Source organism: Coregonus clupeaformis, chromosome 24 (assembly GCF_020615455.1).
Source record: "Coregonus clupeaformis isolate EN_2021a chromosome 24, ASM2061545v1, whole genome shotgun sequence".
Taxonomy (NCBI): domain Eukaryota; kingdom Metazoa; phylum Chordata; class Actinopteri; order Salmoniformes; family Salmonidae; genus Coregonus; species Coregonus clupeaformis.
In genome coordinates, this window is record NC_059215.1 from 11,772,760 (window position 1) to 11,788,476 (window position 15,717).

A 15,717-nucleotide genomic window follows, 5' to 3' on the forward strand; every position below is an offset into this window, starting at 1 on the left:
GTATTTGACCCCCTCTCAATCAGAAAGATTTCTGGCTCCCAGGTGTCTTTTATACAGGTAACGAGCTGAGATTAGGAGCACACTCTTAAAGGGAGTGCTCCTAATCTGTTTGTTACCTGTATAAAAGACACCTGTCCACAGAAGCAATCAATCAATCAGATTCCAAACTCTCCACCATGGCCAAGACCAAAGAGCTCTCCAAGGATGTCAGGGACAAGATTGTAGACCTACACAAGGCTGGAATTGGCTACAAGACCATCGCCAAGCAGCTTGGTGAGAAGGTGACAACAGTTGGTGCGATTATTCGCAAATGGAAGAAACACAAAAGAACTGTCAATCTCCCTCGGCCTGGGGCTCCATGCAAGATCTCACCTCGTGGAGTTGCAATGATCATGAGAACGGTGAGGAATCAGCCCAGAACTACACGGGAGGATCTTGTCAATGATCTCAAGGCAGCTGGGACCATAGTCACCAAGAAAACAATTGGTAACACACTACGCCGTGAAGGACTGAAATCATGCAGCGCCCACAAGATCCCCCTGCTCAAGAAAGCACATATACAGGCCCGTCTGAAGTTTTCCAATTAACATCTGAATGATTCAGAGGAGAACTGGGTAAAAGTGTTGTGGTCAGATGAGACCAAAATCGAGCTCTTTGGCATCAACTGAACTCGCCGTGTTTGGAGGAGGAGGAATGCTGCCAATGACCCCAAGAACACCGTCCCCACCGTCAAACATGGAGGTGGAAACATTATGCTTTGGGGGTGTTTTTCTGCTAAGGGGACAGGACAACTTCACCGCATCAAAGGGACGATGGACGGGGCCATGTACCGTCAAATCTTGGGTGAGAACCTCCTTCCCTCAGCCAGGGCATTGAAAATGGGTCGTGGATGGGTATTCCAGCATGACAATGACCCAAAACACACGGCCAAGGCAACAAAGGAGTGGCTCAAGAAGAAGCACATTACGGTCCTGGAGTGGCCTAGCCAGTCTTCAGACCTTAATCCCATAGAACATCTGTGGAGGGAGCTGAAGGTTTGAGTTGCCAAACGTCAGCCTCGAAACCTTAATGACTTGGAGAAGATCTGCAAAGAGGAGTGGGACAAAATCCCTCCTGAGATGTGTGCAAACCTGGTGGCCAACTACAAGAAACGTCTGACCTCTGTGATTGCCAACAAGGGTTTTGCCACCAAGTACTAAGTCATGTTTTGCAGAGGGGTCAAATACTTATTTCCTTCATTAAAATGCAAATCAATTTATAACATTTTTGACGTGCATTTTTCTGGATTATTTTGTTGTTATTCTGTCTCTCACTGTTCAAATAAACCTACCATTAACATTATAGACTGATCATGTCTTTGTCAGTGGGCAAACGTACAAAATCAGCAGGGGATCAAATACTTTTTTCCCTCACCGTACATGCACAGTAACACTGTACAAGTAGGTCAACTGCATGAACTGCCTTTTTACATGCCTGAAAAGTTGGAAGGAAAGGTAACATTGAGGAATTTAAAGAGCATATTAATTTATTGCCTGTAAACATACAACAGTAAGCTATTGCACAGCAATTGCATAAAAGGGAGTTTATATCAAAGCATTTTTGTTCCACATTCAGAATGTCTGTCAGGCTGTGTCTTCTCTGGATGATTTGTTTCGCACAATAACAAAAGTAAAAACCTTGAAGTTTCAGTGTGTGTGCTTCGAATATGAGACTGTTGTAGAGAACCAGCACATTGGGTGCTTGATGATTACAGTGGTCCTGTTCAGAAAGTTCCCCTTGTGCCAGAACACCCTATTAGAAAGTGTGTAACCCATCAGAACTTGGGAGTTGGCCAGAGGAGAGGAGTGTTCTTGACGTAGTTCTGGAAGGCAGGGTCTGAACCCCACTTCTTCATGGCCTGCTTTTCCAGAATGGGAATGCCACTGACGTGACGCAGCAGGAACCAGACAAACAGAGGAGATAGCACACTGGCATACTGGGGACCCTTCATCACAGAGGAAGCCGAGAGCCAGAGTCCAGACCACTGCAGTATCTCCCCGAGGTAGTTAGGGTGCCGGCTGTAGCCCCACAGCCCGCTCTGGATGAACTTTCCCTGGGGAGAATGGAAAGGCTGGATTGAGGCTATTCTCTGGGTAAATTAATATACTATAAACAAACACACAAATACAGGACGTTTATTTTCAATGTTTTGAGAGTGGTCGTGACTTGTGTTCACAGCATTTTGTAGTGAGAATACTTTGCAACTACCCCACTGCATCCATGAGAATTATAAAAAGGTCAACATCCCCTAAGGAAGCCCACCAAGCTGACTCACAGCATTATCTGGGTTCCCTTTGAAGAGCCACTTCTGCTGGTCAGCGATGGCCTCTGTGGCAAAGCCAAGGCCCCATATCCCCCAGCCCAGGTAGTCCCTCAGGCCCAAGGGCTCATCTCGCTGCTCACTGTTCAGCATGAGGGTGGGTAAGAGCGTCATAAACACCCAGACAGCTGAAAGGAACAAATAATGTACTGAACCATTGGTAGAATAGACCAGAGATGTCTAAATAATACTTGCTCCTACTCAACAAGACATTCACCTGGGTCCAAAATAGAAGTAGGGTCCAAAATAGAAGAAAAAATTTGCAAAAGAGTACTGTATACTGTCTGAGTGTCCAATGGTAACCCTAATTTATTTGGGCACAATGCACACGACCCTGATATCAGTGGCTATTCTAATCTCATACATTTATAAGGAGCGAATAAGCACTCCCTAATGGGCTACACAGGGTTGCTTAAGGATGATGGAAGTCACTGCTGTGGTGGCTGAGTGAGAAAAAGAAAAGCCGGCGACCATAATGATTCAAAGTACCTTGAACATTCCAGTACACAAAGAATGTCCCTGGGCTGTCTCTGACATTGTTAAACCTGCGATCCTTGCCGTCCTTCACGATCCGCATGAAAAGGAATGTACCAAGCCTGCAGAAGTTAGAACATAGGTACCGTTGTCACATTAACCCCAGCATTATTCATTAACTCAACCATAATGACTCGCATCCATAAAGATTCTGCAACACTGTGCCGGCCCAAGCCTTGAATCAGACTGCTGAACTGATACACGACTTTGTTGAATGAAAAGCAAATGAGCAGAGAACACTAATGCTCTACAGGTGTTTTGTTCTTCTCCATTGATGGGATTGGACACTAGATCACAGGAGGCTGCTGAGGGGAGGATGGCTCATAATAATGGCTGGAATGGAGTGAATGGAATGGTATCAAACACATGGAAACCATGTGTTTGAAAGTGTTCCGATACCATTCCATTAATACCGTTCCAGCCATTACTATGAGCCTCTCCTCCCCATTTAAGGTACCACCGGCCGCCTGTGCACTAGATTGGAAACCCTTTCACCCTGACCCTGTCAAGCTTACCTTACTCCCCATGCTGTCACCAATCCAGTCTGCACATTTTGCCTCAAATGACGAGTCCCTCCCCAATAGCGACTCAGGTGGGCAAGTAATATAAATGTGCCAGACCCTAAAAGGTAGAAGTTTCACAATAAGGTGTGTTCAATTAATATTTTACCCAGGAGCTTACAGACAGAGTGACAATTGGCTCCAAAGTTCAAAGGTAAAACTTCAGACGAGCATACACAGAGCAGAGGAGCGGCACAAGAAGACAAGTTAAAGAAGCTAATTTGTTGCATTGACAGTGTCTACAGGTAAGTTGCATTGTTTTAAATAAGTAACGGTAAAGTAAATTCTGTTCATTTTGAATGGCACATACTGTCCTATCAGTTTTAACTTGCATTTTGACAGTTCATATATAGACAGATCTGTTGAACATATTATACTATAATAACGCAAAAGCCAACAACAATTTTCTCATTCAATGCTTCGAAAGACATGGGCCTACATGACTGCTGTTAAGGTTGCGACTGCTGTTTTTTGGTTTAAGGCAATTCTACGATAACAGAGTGTTAATGTTGCTATTCCCTTCTTTGTCGATCAATCAAACATCTGCTATGGTAAAGGACAATTCCACAGTAACAAAGTGATGCTGATACTCAGATTATTCACTTAAAAATGTATACCAAACAAAAAAACAATGATTGCAAAGTTAAACAAACCAAACAACTATGCACAAGGACTACTTTTAACAATTTCCATTGAACTGCTTACAAAAACAAGTGCAGATGCAAAGTTTGGTAACAGAATGACAGTTGCATCAAAACAAAACAAAAGAATGACACATGCAATAATAACTCAGAAAAAGTTATGACAGAATGATGGCACAAACTGTCATTCTTACCAAACTTTGCATCTGCACTGTTCTTCAAGTAAATGTGTTTTTGTAAAATCTTTTTGCTTGGTATACATTTTAAGGTAAAACATCTGAGTATCAGCATCACTCTGTACCATGGAATTAACCTTTACTACAAGAAGGGCGTAGCAATATTGCATTGGTAAAATTGTAACATTGATCTACTGTACAAATTTAAGTCGGGCGAGCTACAAAGTAGCAATTTGTGGTAAACATCTCACGATACAAATTAACACCAATCTCACGCTACAATGTGACAATTTGTGGCAAATCATCTTGGAGTTTGGATAATCGATTATTGTTTTAGCATTCTTTTGAATAGAGGCTTGCAAGGGTGACTAAATTAGTTGGTGGTAATGTTGTAGAAAACTGGGGTGTATTCATTACCTCTTGCAACGGAAACCGTTTAAATAACAGTGGTTTTGTAACATTGATATTCATCAGATACAAAATGCTATACTTTCACTTTAAAAAAGCCTAATTCCATTGCATACATTTTGTTTGACCGCATGAATGTTTATTTCGAATAGTCCTATGCCCAAACCTAATAGATTCGATGACTTATTCAACCAATGGTTGAAATCGTAGCGATTCACTGCAAACACGCCTCAGCATGAATTGATATACTTTAAATCAACATGATATATACCTGCTAAATCATAGAACTTCTCGGTTTTGAGAGCTGCTGATATGGCCCATCCAGCCCACTGGATTCCCAGGTCTGTAGCTGCACATTTCGCTATCGTACTCCCCATTATCAGGTCCAGTAAATGCATAAACATCTAATTGTATTCTAACATCAGACCAGCCCCACTATCTTAAAAACATTCCTGTGTAAAGTTCACTTCCATAGTATGTAGGAGTGGCCAACGACAATTTGATAAGAAATAGGCTTCTTCTTCTTCTTCTTCTTCTTCTTCTTCTTCTTCGGTGAGGTTTAACGGCAGTTGGCATCCAATATGTTGCATTACTGCCCCCAACTGAACTATAGTATAGATCAATTACACTTTGTGATACAAAATGGTAAAGGCGAACCGGGAAAAATGAAAATATACATATATTTTAATTACCCTACCAACTAACCCTATACTAATTAAAACCCATCACCTTATTCCACTACTTTAACCCTATCTGATCCTACCCCAAGGCCAACAGCCTGAGAGGATGGGACACTACCACTCAACACATGCTGTAACTCTTCTGAAGTCAAATCTCGTACCCCCAAATACTTCTCTGCAGCTGCCACCACAACATCTATTTTCTGTGATTTACGTTCCATTTCTGTGGTACAGTTGATAACCATTGCTATGAACGCTAAGAAGCCAACTTTACTGAAGCATACTGTATATCACTCATTGGCCTATCTCTCTGTGCTGGCACAGATCTACTATTCACAGGGATCCTCTTAGAATCCCTCACCCTTGACCCATCCTCCTCTACTTTCTTCACTGCCTCAGCATACGACACCTTCTGCATTAAACTTCCGATTCCCAGCAACATGTGCACCCCTACAGTTGACACACACAACTTTATCCACCAAAACTACACAAACCTCTATCCCATGCCCTCCTGCACACTTCCCACATCTTGGAATCTCCCTCCTACATACTGCTGCGACATGACCATAAACGTTGCACCTGAAACAGCGCAGTGGATTCACCACAAAAGCTCTAACAGAATAACTTATATATCCTAACATGACCTTGTCGGGTAAAGACTCTGACTCAAAACTCAAAAGGACTGACAGTGACTCCTCTGTTTCACCACGCTCACCACCGGGTCTGCGTCGCACCAAACGGTGGGCGTCACAAACACCAGGAATCTTCAACTTCAATTGCTTCACCTCCACACTAAACACTACACCAACAATCACTAATTTTAATGGTGCCCTGTTCCTAAGAGCAAAGCAAGAAACAGATCTTGACCCAATTTGTGTGACACGGAACTCCCGCTAGTTCTGGTCAGAAGAAATACAAACAAATATCACAAGACAGGTTACCTTCACTGATTCAACTTCACCCAACTCTTTTCACACCAACCCTGAAACCACAAATGGATCCGCCAAAAGGCAAGGATCCACTATATCCAAAAATGTCACTCCTATTGGACCAAATGTATCTTTATCATAACCATGTCCATCAATGCAAGGCTCGGGCTCCGAGCTCCTCACAACACCTTCTACCCGTTCCATTTCACCTCCAAAACTCAAACTGCCATCCGGCTCAATCTGTTTGAACTTGACACCAATCTTCCTCGACAACCTCTCACTTTTTATTGCTAGCTTCAAATCAATCCTCTGCCTCCCTCAGTCTTTTCAATCTCCTCTCTCTTTCCCTCCAAAACTCCGCCCTTAACCAATTACCCAACTCCTTCTGAAAATATTCAACTTTTCCAAGCCAAAAGCTATTTTTAGCCTCCTCGAGAGACATGCTAAGCCCTGTATTCCCTCCACTTAAAACTCAAGCTATTGCCAGTTGCCTTCCTTCCTCCCGGGCTAATAATGCAATACATTCATCAGACATAGGCGTGCTAAGAACACTGGGAATTGTAGTCATTAAACTGGCATACACTTTAGACATGTTTGATGCACTTTTGATCTTGAGCTTAATAGGCATACATCCAACTTGTCTTTCCTCAACCTTCACATTTCCAGGGATAAAAAGCTCAACACAAGGGAAAAGGAGAAATGATGGCAGAGGGCAACGGTCCAAAAGGAGGCACTGAGGTCTTTGCTAAAAGATTCCAAAGGCAGCTGAGCAGGGGCAAAGAGAAGGTATACAGTACTTTAACTTTCTCAATATAATGCACAATATTATTCTCAAGTTGTTTGAGGTTTGACAGGTTTCGTATTCCCTACTTTTTAGGTCTTGCAGAAGTTTGGAAAGACAGTGGAGACCAAAGATGAAATATTTGAACAATACCTCCTAAATCTGAATTACCAACAGGTAGTCACCATGACAGTACAGGACTACACAGAGATCAGACCATTCCATGTGCATGAACCTGTAACGATAACCTTAAACGGATATGTGATTTATATCCTATAGCAAGGGCCTGTAAATGTGCCCCTGTAAATCCCATAGATTTATGTATAGCCTACAGACGAGATGAGTCACTCTATAATCTCTGTTTGCAGATTGATGGGAACCGGTTATACAAGGACCTGAAGATTTACATTAGTTCTGTCAAAGGTAAACATTTGTTCAGTTCGTCTATGTTGTAAATTAAACATGTGCTCTGTATGATGTTGTCCACAAATTGCATGGTTTTCTATAGCTTTAGCACCATCAGTAGTGCCCACGGCCTGATAACATGTGATCCAAGATGTCCACTTTCCACAGGAATGCGGGAAGCTTCAAAACGTCTTTCCCAGTCTCTGTATGATGTCTATGAGCCGGACTGGGATGGAGAAGAGGACCTGGGGGCCATTGTAGAGGTCAGTCATAGCACTGCTGTACTATTAAGAATGGCATGCATGACTCTGTTGGTTATTATTATGCACATTTCTGTAAAAATATCTAATACATTTTCTCCATATGGCAACAGGGTGAAGACCTCCTGTGGAATGATTATGAGGCAAAGCTGTTAGATAAGGCACTTCGCACCATGGAGTCTTACATAAGCCAGTTCCCAGATGTCAGGGTAAGGATGGAAACACACACACACTTCCTAAATATGTGATCTCTCACGTGCATTATTCCTTCCCTCCAACCCCCAGGAGAGGGTGGCCAAACGAGGCAGGAAGTTGGTCGACTACGATTCCTCCCGTCACCACTTGGAGGCGATGCAGAATGCTAAAAAGAAAGATGATGTCAAAATAGCCAAGGTCAGACAGACAAGATACCCCTGTCTACTTAATATGCACAATAATGATCATTTAAGCAAAACTACAAACTCACCTCATCATGGTGCGTCTCTCGGTACAGGCAGCTGATGAGGTAAACAGAACCCAGATTGTCTTTGAGGGCATCAACAGAGAGCTGAGGGATGAGCTTCCTGCTCTGTATGACAGGTAAGGAGTCAGAAGTAAGCACCGAGCCAGATAGCAGAATGACAAATACATAATCAGGTCAAGTGTGTAAAGAAAGAAAAAGCAGCGGACAATTGATATGAATAATGTTTTTTCTTCTCCCCATTTTGTTTCTGAAGCCGAATTGGATGCTATGTGTCAGTCTTCACAGCCATCTCAAATTTACGGGACACCTTCTTCAAGGAAATGACTACGGTATGTGCAGGTCATATTCTTCTCAATAACTGGGGTGGGAATACACATCCAAATATAGCAGTTATGTGGGGCTTTGCTTTGGTTTATAAAAATGAACTGAACTGTTTTGTCAGCATTTATATATATATATTCTTAAACTGGTGTAATATCCTCTCTTTCAGTTCAACAGTGATTTGCAGAATGTGATGAAGGAACTGAAGGATCAGCATCCAGACAAGGTGTTTGTTGTCAAAGGGTTGAATCAGTAAGTTCGTTAGGATTTTACATCTCTCACCAGCACTGTTTTTCTTTATTAACTTTCCTCCCATTTTGAGTCTATCGATGGGTTGTGGTCTGGGATGAATTAAATAGTGGGTGTTTTATAAAGCATAACAGTAATTAAAGCAAAGTAAGTGTATCAACATGTAGTCATCCTATCCCTCCTCTCACATATCTTTCAGGACTGGCTCTCTGAAGAGGCGATCTTTCATGTCCCCCAGGTCGTGGAGCGCCAGCTTCTCTGACTTCCATCAGAGTTATAGTCCAGGCAAGTCAGGCACCCTCACTAGAGACAGGTCCAGCTTCAGATCCCTTAGTAGTCCTCGCTATGATGAGTCACTCACCAGCACCACTGCAGTCTCCCCACGGTCCCTACCTACTGAAGAGCCCTCCTCAGAGGCCCAAGACCTGGACGCAGACTCCACTCGCAGTGAAGGCCCCACTGCAGAGAAAAAAACGGAATCTGAAAGCAGGGATAACACCTCCACAAAAGGGGCCTCTGGCAGCGGCCAGAAGTCAGAAGAGAAACTGATGGAGGAAGAGAAGGATGTGAAAGAGGGAGCGCCTGCTTCAGACCAGCACTCCACCCCCTCAGATAAGAAAGGAGAAGAAGAAGAAGAAGAAAGCTCTTCTGCATTGACAGCGAGTACTTCCGATGTGACCAACTCCCATAACTCAGAGAGCGTTGAGCTCCAGTCCTCGGCCATAGACACCCCCCAGCTGACCATAGAGAGCCCTGTGGCCCCTGAGGACTCTGGGGCTCACGGTGTGCAGAACGGAGCTGCTTCTGATGGCTCCAATGCTGACATAGAGGCCAACGCACTTGTCCAAAAGGTGAGATACACGCAACCTTTTATGACCTCTCATATGTAGTACATTTGATTTACATGCCGGTCTACTCTAATCAAGACAGGCAGTATAATAATTGGATGCCATGGACTGCTGCTAGACCGTTTGGATCTACTGGTATATAACTTTTCTTTTCTTTTACTTTTAGGCAGCAAAATTACATATCCAGGAGCAAGAGGGTATGAAAAACACTGTGGTTTAATGAAGGATCTCTGAGGAAAAGGTTGTTTCCTGTCTAAAGTAACTATAATTGAGTTATTATATTGAGTTTCTTATTTCCTAAATTGTTAACTGTCTAAATGTTTTATATTTGTTCACAGAACTAGTTATAGTAATAAGTGAGAGTGGCTGAATACTGCACAAGGGAAAATAGGATCAATATTACTGGAGGGATATAAGAATATTAGCTGTTTCCGCCTGCTGTCTAAGATCTGGAAGCTCTTGCTTGTGGACAATATACTTTCAATACAACCGTTTTGTTTTTGTTTTTTCATTAATAAAATCAATGGTATGCCTATTCGTGCGTTGCATAGGTTTGTGCCAGTATACACCCAATAACTGTATAGACCCAATAACTGTATACACCCAATAACTGTGAATTGTCTTTAATTTAATTGTATAGAAACAGCAAGTTCACTAAATTGTACTTGAACCGATTTGACATTCAGCTTAGCAAAATTGTATTTCATTTCATGTACTCCTGAGTGGCGCAGTGGTCTAAGGCACTGCATCGCAGTGCTAACTGTGCCACTAGAGATCCTGGTTCGAATCCAGGCTCTGTCGCAGCCGGGAGACTCATGGGCGGCGCACAATTGGCCCAGAATTGGCCGGCAGGGATGTAGCTCAGTTGATAGAGCATGGCGTTTGCAATGCCAGGGTTGTGGGTTCGATTCCCACGGGGGGCCAGTATAAAAAAAATATGTATTCACTAACTGTAAGTTGCTCTGGATAAGAGCATCTGCTAAATGACTAAAATGTAAATGTAAAAATAGAGCCCCACAGTGGAGGTGTCATAATACCCATAAAACCTAGCGGTCAAAATGTCATGCCAGGGTAAGCCTACACGAAACATAGCCCTTATCTTAACTGTTTCTAAAATCCCCTATGGGAAAAATGAATGGTGGAAAAACCATTTGAACCATTTCCCTGTTTGACCGCTAGCCTTTATGGGTATTATGACTCATACTGTGTTACTCTATATAAGTTTGCTAAATTGTACCTGAAGAACTTGATTATTGATTAAAATAATAGCTTTTTATAATGGCTTGTTGAGTGACACTGCTGTTAATTGAAAAACTCAAATCAAATGACTGTAAATCAAACGGTGATGTAAAGTACTTAAGTAAAACTACTTTAAAGTACTACTTACGTAGTTTTGGGGGGTATCTGTACTTTACTTTACTATTTATATTTTTGACAACTTTTACTTCATTACATTCCTAAATAAATTAATGTACTTTTTACTCCATACATTTTCCCTGACACCCAAAAGTACTCCTTACATTTTGAATGCTTAGCACAATAGGAAAATTGTCAAATTCACACACTTATCAAGAGAACATCCCTGGTCATCTCTACTGCCTCTGATCTGGTGGACTCACTGAACACAAATGGCATCAATTGTAAATTATGTCTGAGTGTAGGAGTGTGCCCCTGGCTATCCATAAACTTAAAAAACACGAAAATTGTGCCATCTGGTTTGCTTAATATAAGACATTTGAAATTATTATACTTTTACTTTTGATACTTAATGATATCCTTCCAATTACATTTACTTTTGATACTTAAGTATATTTAAAACCAAATACTTTTAGGCTTTTACTCAAGTAATATTTTACTAGTGACTTTCACTTTTACTTGAGTCATTTTCTATTAAGGTATCTTTACTTTTACTGAAGTATGACAATTGGGTACTTTTTCCACCACTGAAATCAAAGGTGTCTTTTGATTAATTTAGTATTCATATAAAATGTCTCAAACATCTCTGCCCCTATAACAACAGTGTCTTTATTTGTGAGCCTATAGCTAGGTTTCCGGCCAATTGGCAACAGATTTTCATGCGAATATTCTCAAATCAGCATAAAAACAAGATGCGCATTTTTCCACCAGAGATGTTTCCATCAAATTGACTTGTTGCAGATACATGGCTGTGCGTGATGATATAGTGCACATAAAAATACCTTTTGCAGTTAAATTCCCATGTACCGAATAAAAAATACAAGTGAAATGGGTTTCCATCGCATTTTCAACTCTACTGATGGTTTTCTGACAAAAAAAAAATGTTGCGTTATAGAGCGGGGGGGCTCACTCTGGTATTGGCACGTGCGTAGCCAACAGATCACATATAGCCTACATTAGGGGTCTCCAAACCTGTTCCTGGAGAGCTACCCTCCTGTAGGTTTTCGCTCCAACCCCAGTTGTAACTAACCTGGTTCAGTTTATCAACCACTAAATTATTAGAATCAGGTGTGCTAGATTAGGGTTGGAGTTAACCTACAGGACGGTAGCTCTCCAGGAACAGGGTTGGAGAGCCCTGGCCACCGAGGTAAAGACAGATTCAGGTTGGATATTCGACGGATATTCGCCTGCAGTTTTCCTTACGTCCACCAACAGCAGTTAGGGACCGTCAACATAGTGACAAATCCAAAAATTGTAACCATTACTCCAAAAACTTTTTAAACTGGTTCTAGCTAACCCGATAGCAGAGACACATATTCATTTTTTCGAATTTCAATAGCTCCTTGGTCATGTGACCTACTGGACTCAAACAAGGTTCAGAATATCCACTGACTAGCCAAATATATTCCACACTCGTTTGTGTACTGTAATCTCATGCAGTGTTACATACATTTTTCATAGTTTTGAATTTCAGTAGGTCCTTGGTCATGTCAATTACACACATAAGAAGTGTGCAGTGGATATATACCCATATTGCATAGTCTCTAGTTATGTATCTTCTATATTGTTGTACATGAATATTAGTTTGATAATTAAGAGGTTCAGTCCAGTGTTGTGTTTACCCTTTTCTTTAATGATTATCTATAATAATTGGTAGTTCTGAGTACTTATTTTCCCTTTCCTTAAGTCTTTATTTTTGCCACAGTATTTAACAGCAGTAGACAATAGGAGAGAGAAAGACAATATCTCCTTTCATCGTTAATATCAACCATAAAGGAAAAAGGAAAAGTACGAGAGTCATGTTATTAATTGTCCAAAGCATGGATGGAGAGTGAACTGCACGGCCAGTAAGATAGGCTGCAGTGGGTTTGCTGGTCAATACATACAGTTGAAGTCTGAAGTTTACATACACCTTAGCCAAATACATTTAAACTCAGTTTTTCACAATTCCTGACATTTAATCCTAGTAAAAATTCCCTGTCTTAGGTCAGTTAGGATCACCACTTTATTTTAAGAAAGTGAAATGTCAGAATAATTGTAGAGAGAATGATTTATTTCAGCTTTTATTTATTTCATCACATTCCCAGTGGGTCAGAAGTTTACATACACTCAATTAGTATTTGGTAGCATTGCCTTTAAATTGTTTAACTTGGGTCAAATGTTTCAGGTAGCCTTCCACAAGCTTCCCACAATATGTTGGGTGAATTTTGGCCCATTCCTCCTGACAGAGCTGGTGTAACTGAGTCAGGTTTGTAGGCCTCCTTGCTCGTACACGCTTTTTCAGTTCTGCCCACAAATGTTCTATAGGATTGAGGTCAGGGCTTTGTGATGGCCACTCCAATACCTTGACTTTGTTGTCCTTAAGCCATTTTGCCACAACTTTGGAAGTCCCTCCTGCAGCAAAGCACCCTCACAGCATGATGCTGCCACCCCCGTTCTTCACAGTTGAGATGGTGTTCTTCGGCTTGCAAGCAGCCCCCTTTTGCCTCCAAACATAACGATGGTCATTATGGCCAAACAGTTCTATTTGTGTTTCATCAGACCAGAGGACATTTCTCCAAAAAGTACGATCTTTGTCCCCATGTGCAGTTGCAAACCATAGTCTGGCTTTTTTATGGCGGTTTTGGAGCAGTGGCTTCTTCCTTGCTGAGCGCCTTTCAGGTTATGTCGATATAGGACTCGTTTTACTGTGGATGTAGATACTTTTGTACCTGTTTCCTCCAACATCTTCACAAGGTCCTTTTCTGTTGTTCTGGGATTGATTTGCACTTTTCGCACCAAAGTACATTCATCTCTAGGAGACAGAATGCGTCTCCTTCCTGAGCGGTATGACGGCTGCGTGGTCCCATGGTGTTTATACTTGCGCACTATTGTTTGTACAGATGAACGTTGTACCTTCAGGTGTTTGGAAATTGCTCCCAAGGATGAACCAGACTTGTGGAGGTCTACAATTTTGTTTCTGAGGTCTTTGCTGATTTCTTTTGATTTTCCCATGATGTCAAGCAAAGAGGCACTGAGTTTGAAGGTAGGCCTTGAAATACATCCACAGGTACACCTCCAATTGACTCAAATTATGTCAATTAGCCTATCAGAAGCTTCTAAAGCTATGACATCATTTTCTGGAATTTTCCAAGCTGTTTAAAGGCACAGTCAACTTAGTGTATGTAAACTTCTGACCCACTGGAATTGTGATACAGTGAATTATAAGTGAAATAATCTGTCTGTAAACAATTGTTGGAAAAATGACTTGTGTCATGCACAAAGTAGATGTCCTAACCGGCTTGCCAAAACTATAGTTTGTTAACAAGAAATTTGTGGAGTGGTTGAAAAACAAGTTTTAATGACTCCAACCTAAGTGTATGTAAACTTCCGACTTCAACTGTATACTGAACATGTAACCACAATAATGGTGGCCAGATAATCAATGAATTAAAATTGAATATTGACAAATTAAACCGAAATTGTAGACCTTTAGTCTTTTCCAACATGTCAACAGACTTTACTTCAAAAAAGTACAAAACATTTCACAGTGTTAACTTTCTCTTTATCCCTGGTTGATGTAAATGTAGAGCCTCTTCAGTGTGGATGGGGTATAGCATACATTTTCAACAACAAAGACAGCACTTCCAGTTTGTGTTCTTCACTCTGTTGAACTCTTTTGTATTCATCCCTAGGCACGGCACATGGAACCACCGTTGGCATGCAAAACATTCAATCTAAAACAGAACAAAGCGTAACACGTTATAAATAATATCAAATATCAATGCAGTATGACGAATTAGCCATCCATTGTGTTATATCATAAATTGTCTTACATGCCGTCACTGTTGTCAAAAGATTATAAACATGTTAAATAAAGTTACTAACCCAGTCAGTCTTTGGGCCACATCCAGGTTCTTTATCAGTGGCATACATGAAGCAGTTGTTGGCTTTGTTGAACTCTGAAATCATAGGCATGAATTGAACATATGGTTGTCCCACACAACTACATAAAAATAAAGAATTGACATTTACTTTGAATGAAATGTCATTACATACCAGACATTTTTAGTATATCCTCAGCCATTTATTTTCGCAGTTGCTCCATGTGTTTTTGTGAAGGTTCTATATCCATTTGGGAGGGGATGTTGGGGAAGTTCTGTGCAACTTCCTTGGCCATCTACACCAAAAAAGAAAATAGAGTTTTTGACCTAATTGTTACACAACAGCTAACCATTCATTATTGCAAATATAACTATCAAACCTGCATTACAAAGACCCCTCAGCTGAAGGTGTCCTGCTGCATGGTGTGAGTTATTTCCCCTCCTTTCCACTTTATGTCCACCCAGTCGTCTTTTCCATGGCAGGATCTTCTCATTTTGAAGTATTCTCTTTTTTATGTAAACATAATGGAATTCTGAGTAGTTATAGGACTGTGTATTAAATGAATACACAGTCCAAAACTGTATGCTGTTTTCCTTATCAGCATAATCTAGTAGAGGTAATTTCCTTTATGCCCCATTCTACACACAGCCTCAATTATAGGATAATAATAAAAGTAGCATATACTCTATTTTTCCCCAAATGACTTCTGAGTGTGCGTGTCCACTGTGCAGTAATATCCACACCTACTGGGTCTCAGGCTTACAGATTTAAATCTAATAGCGTGAGATGAAAGTAGACAAACAACAGTGTGCGATATGAAGGC

At 41.2% G+C, this 15,717-nt stretch overlaps 1 protein-coding gene and 1 pseudogene across 1 annotated transcript; one reads left to right on the forward strand and one right to left on the reverse strand.

The window, feature by feature from the left end:
• Positions 1–1,507: 1,507 nt before the first annotated feature.
• Positions 1,508–5,223, reverse strand: LOC121538023. The gene is made up of 5 exons (XM_041845758.2): positions 4,950–5,223; positions 3,409–3,514; positions 2,849–2,955; positions 2,315–2,487; positions 1,508–2,092 (listed from the first exon to the last, which is right to left on the reverse strand). The coding sequence occupies exons 1-5, from the start codon at positions 5,080–5,082 to the stop codon at positions 1,814–1,816; spliced, it is 798 nt and encodes a 265-aa protein (XP_041701692.1). The 5' UTR covers positions 5,083–5,223; the 3' UTR covers positions 1,508–1,813.
• Positions 3,554–10,149, forward strand: LOC121538022 (annotated as a pseudogene).
• Positions 10,150–15,717: the final 5,568 nt, after the last annotated feature.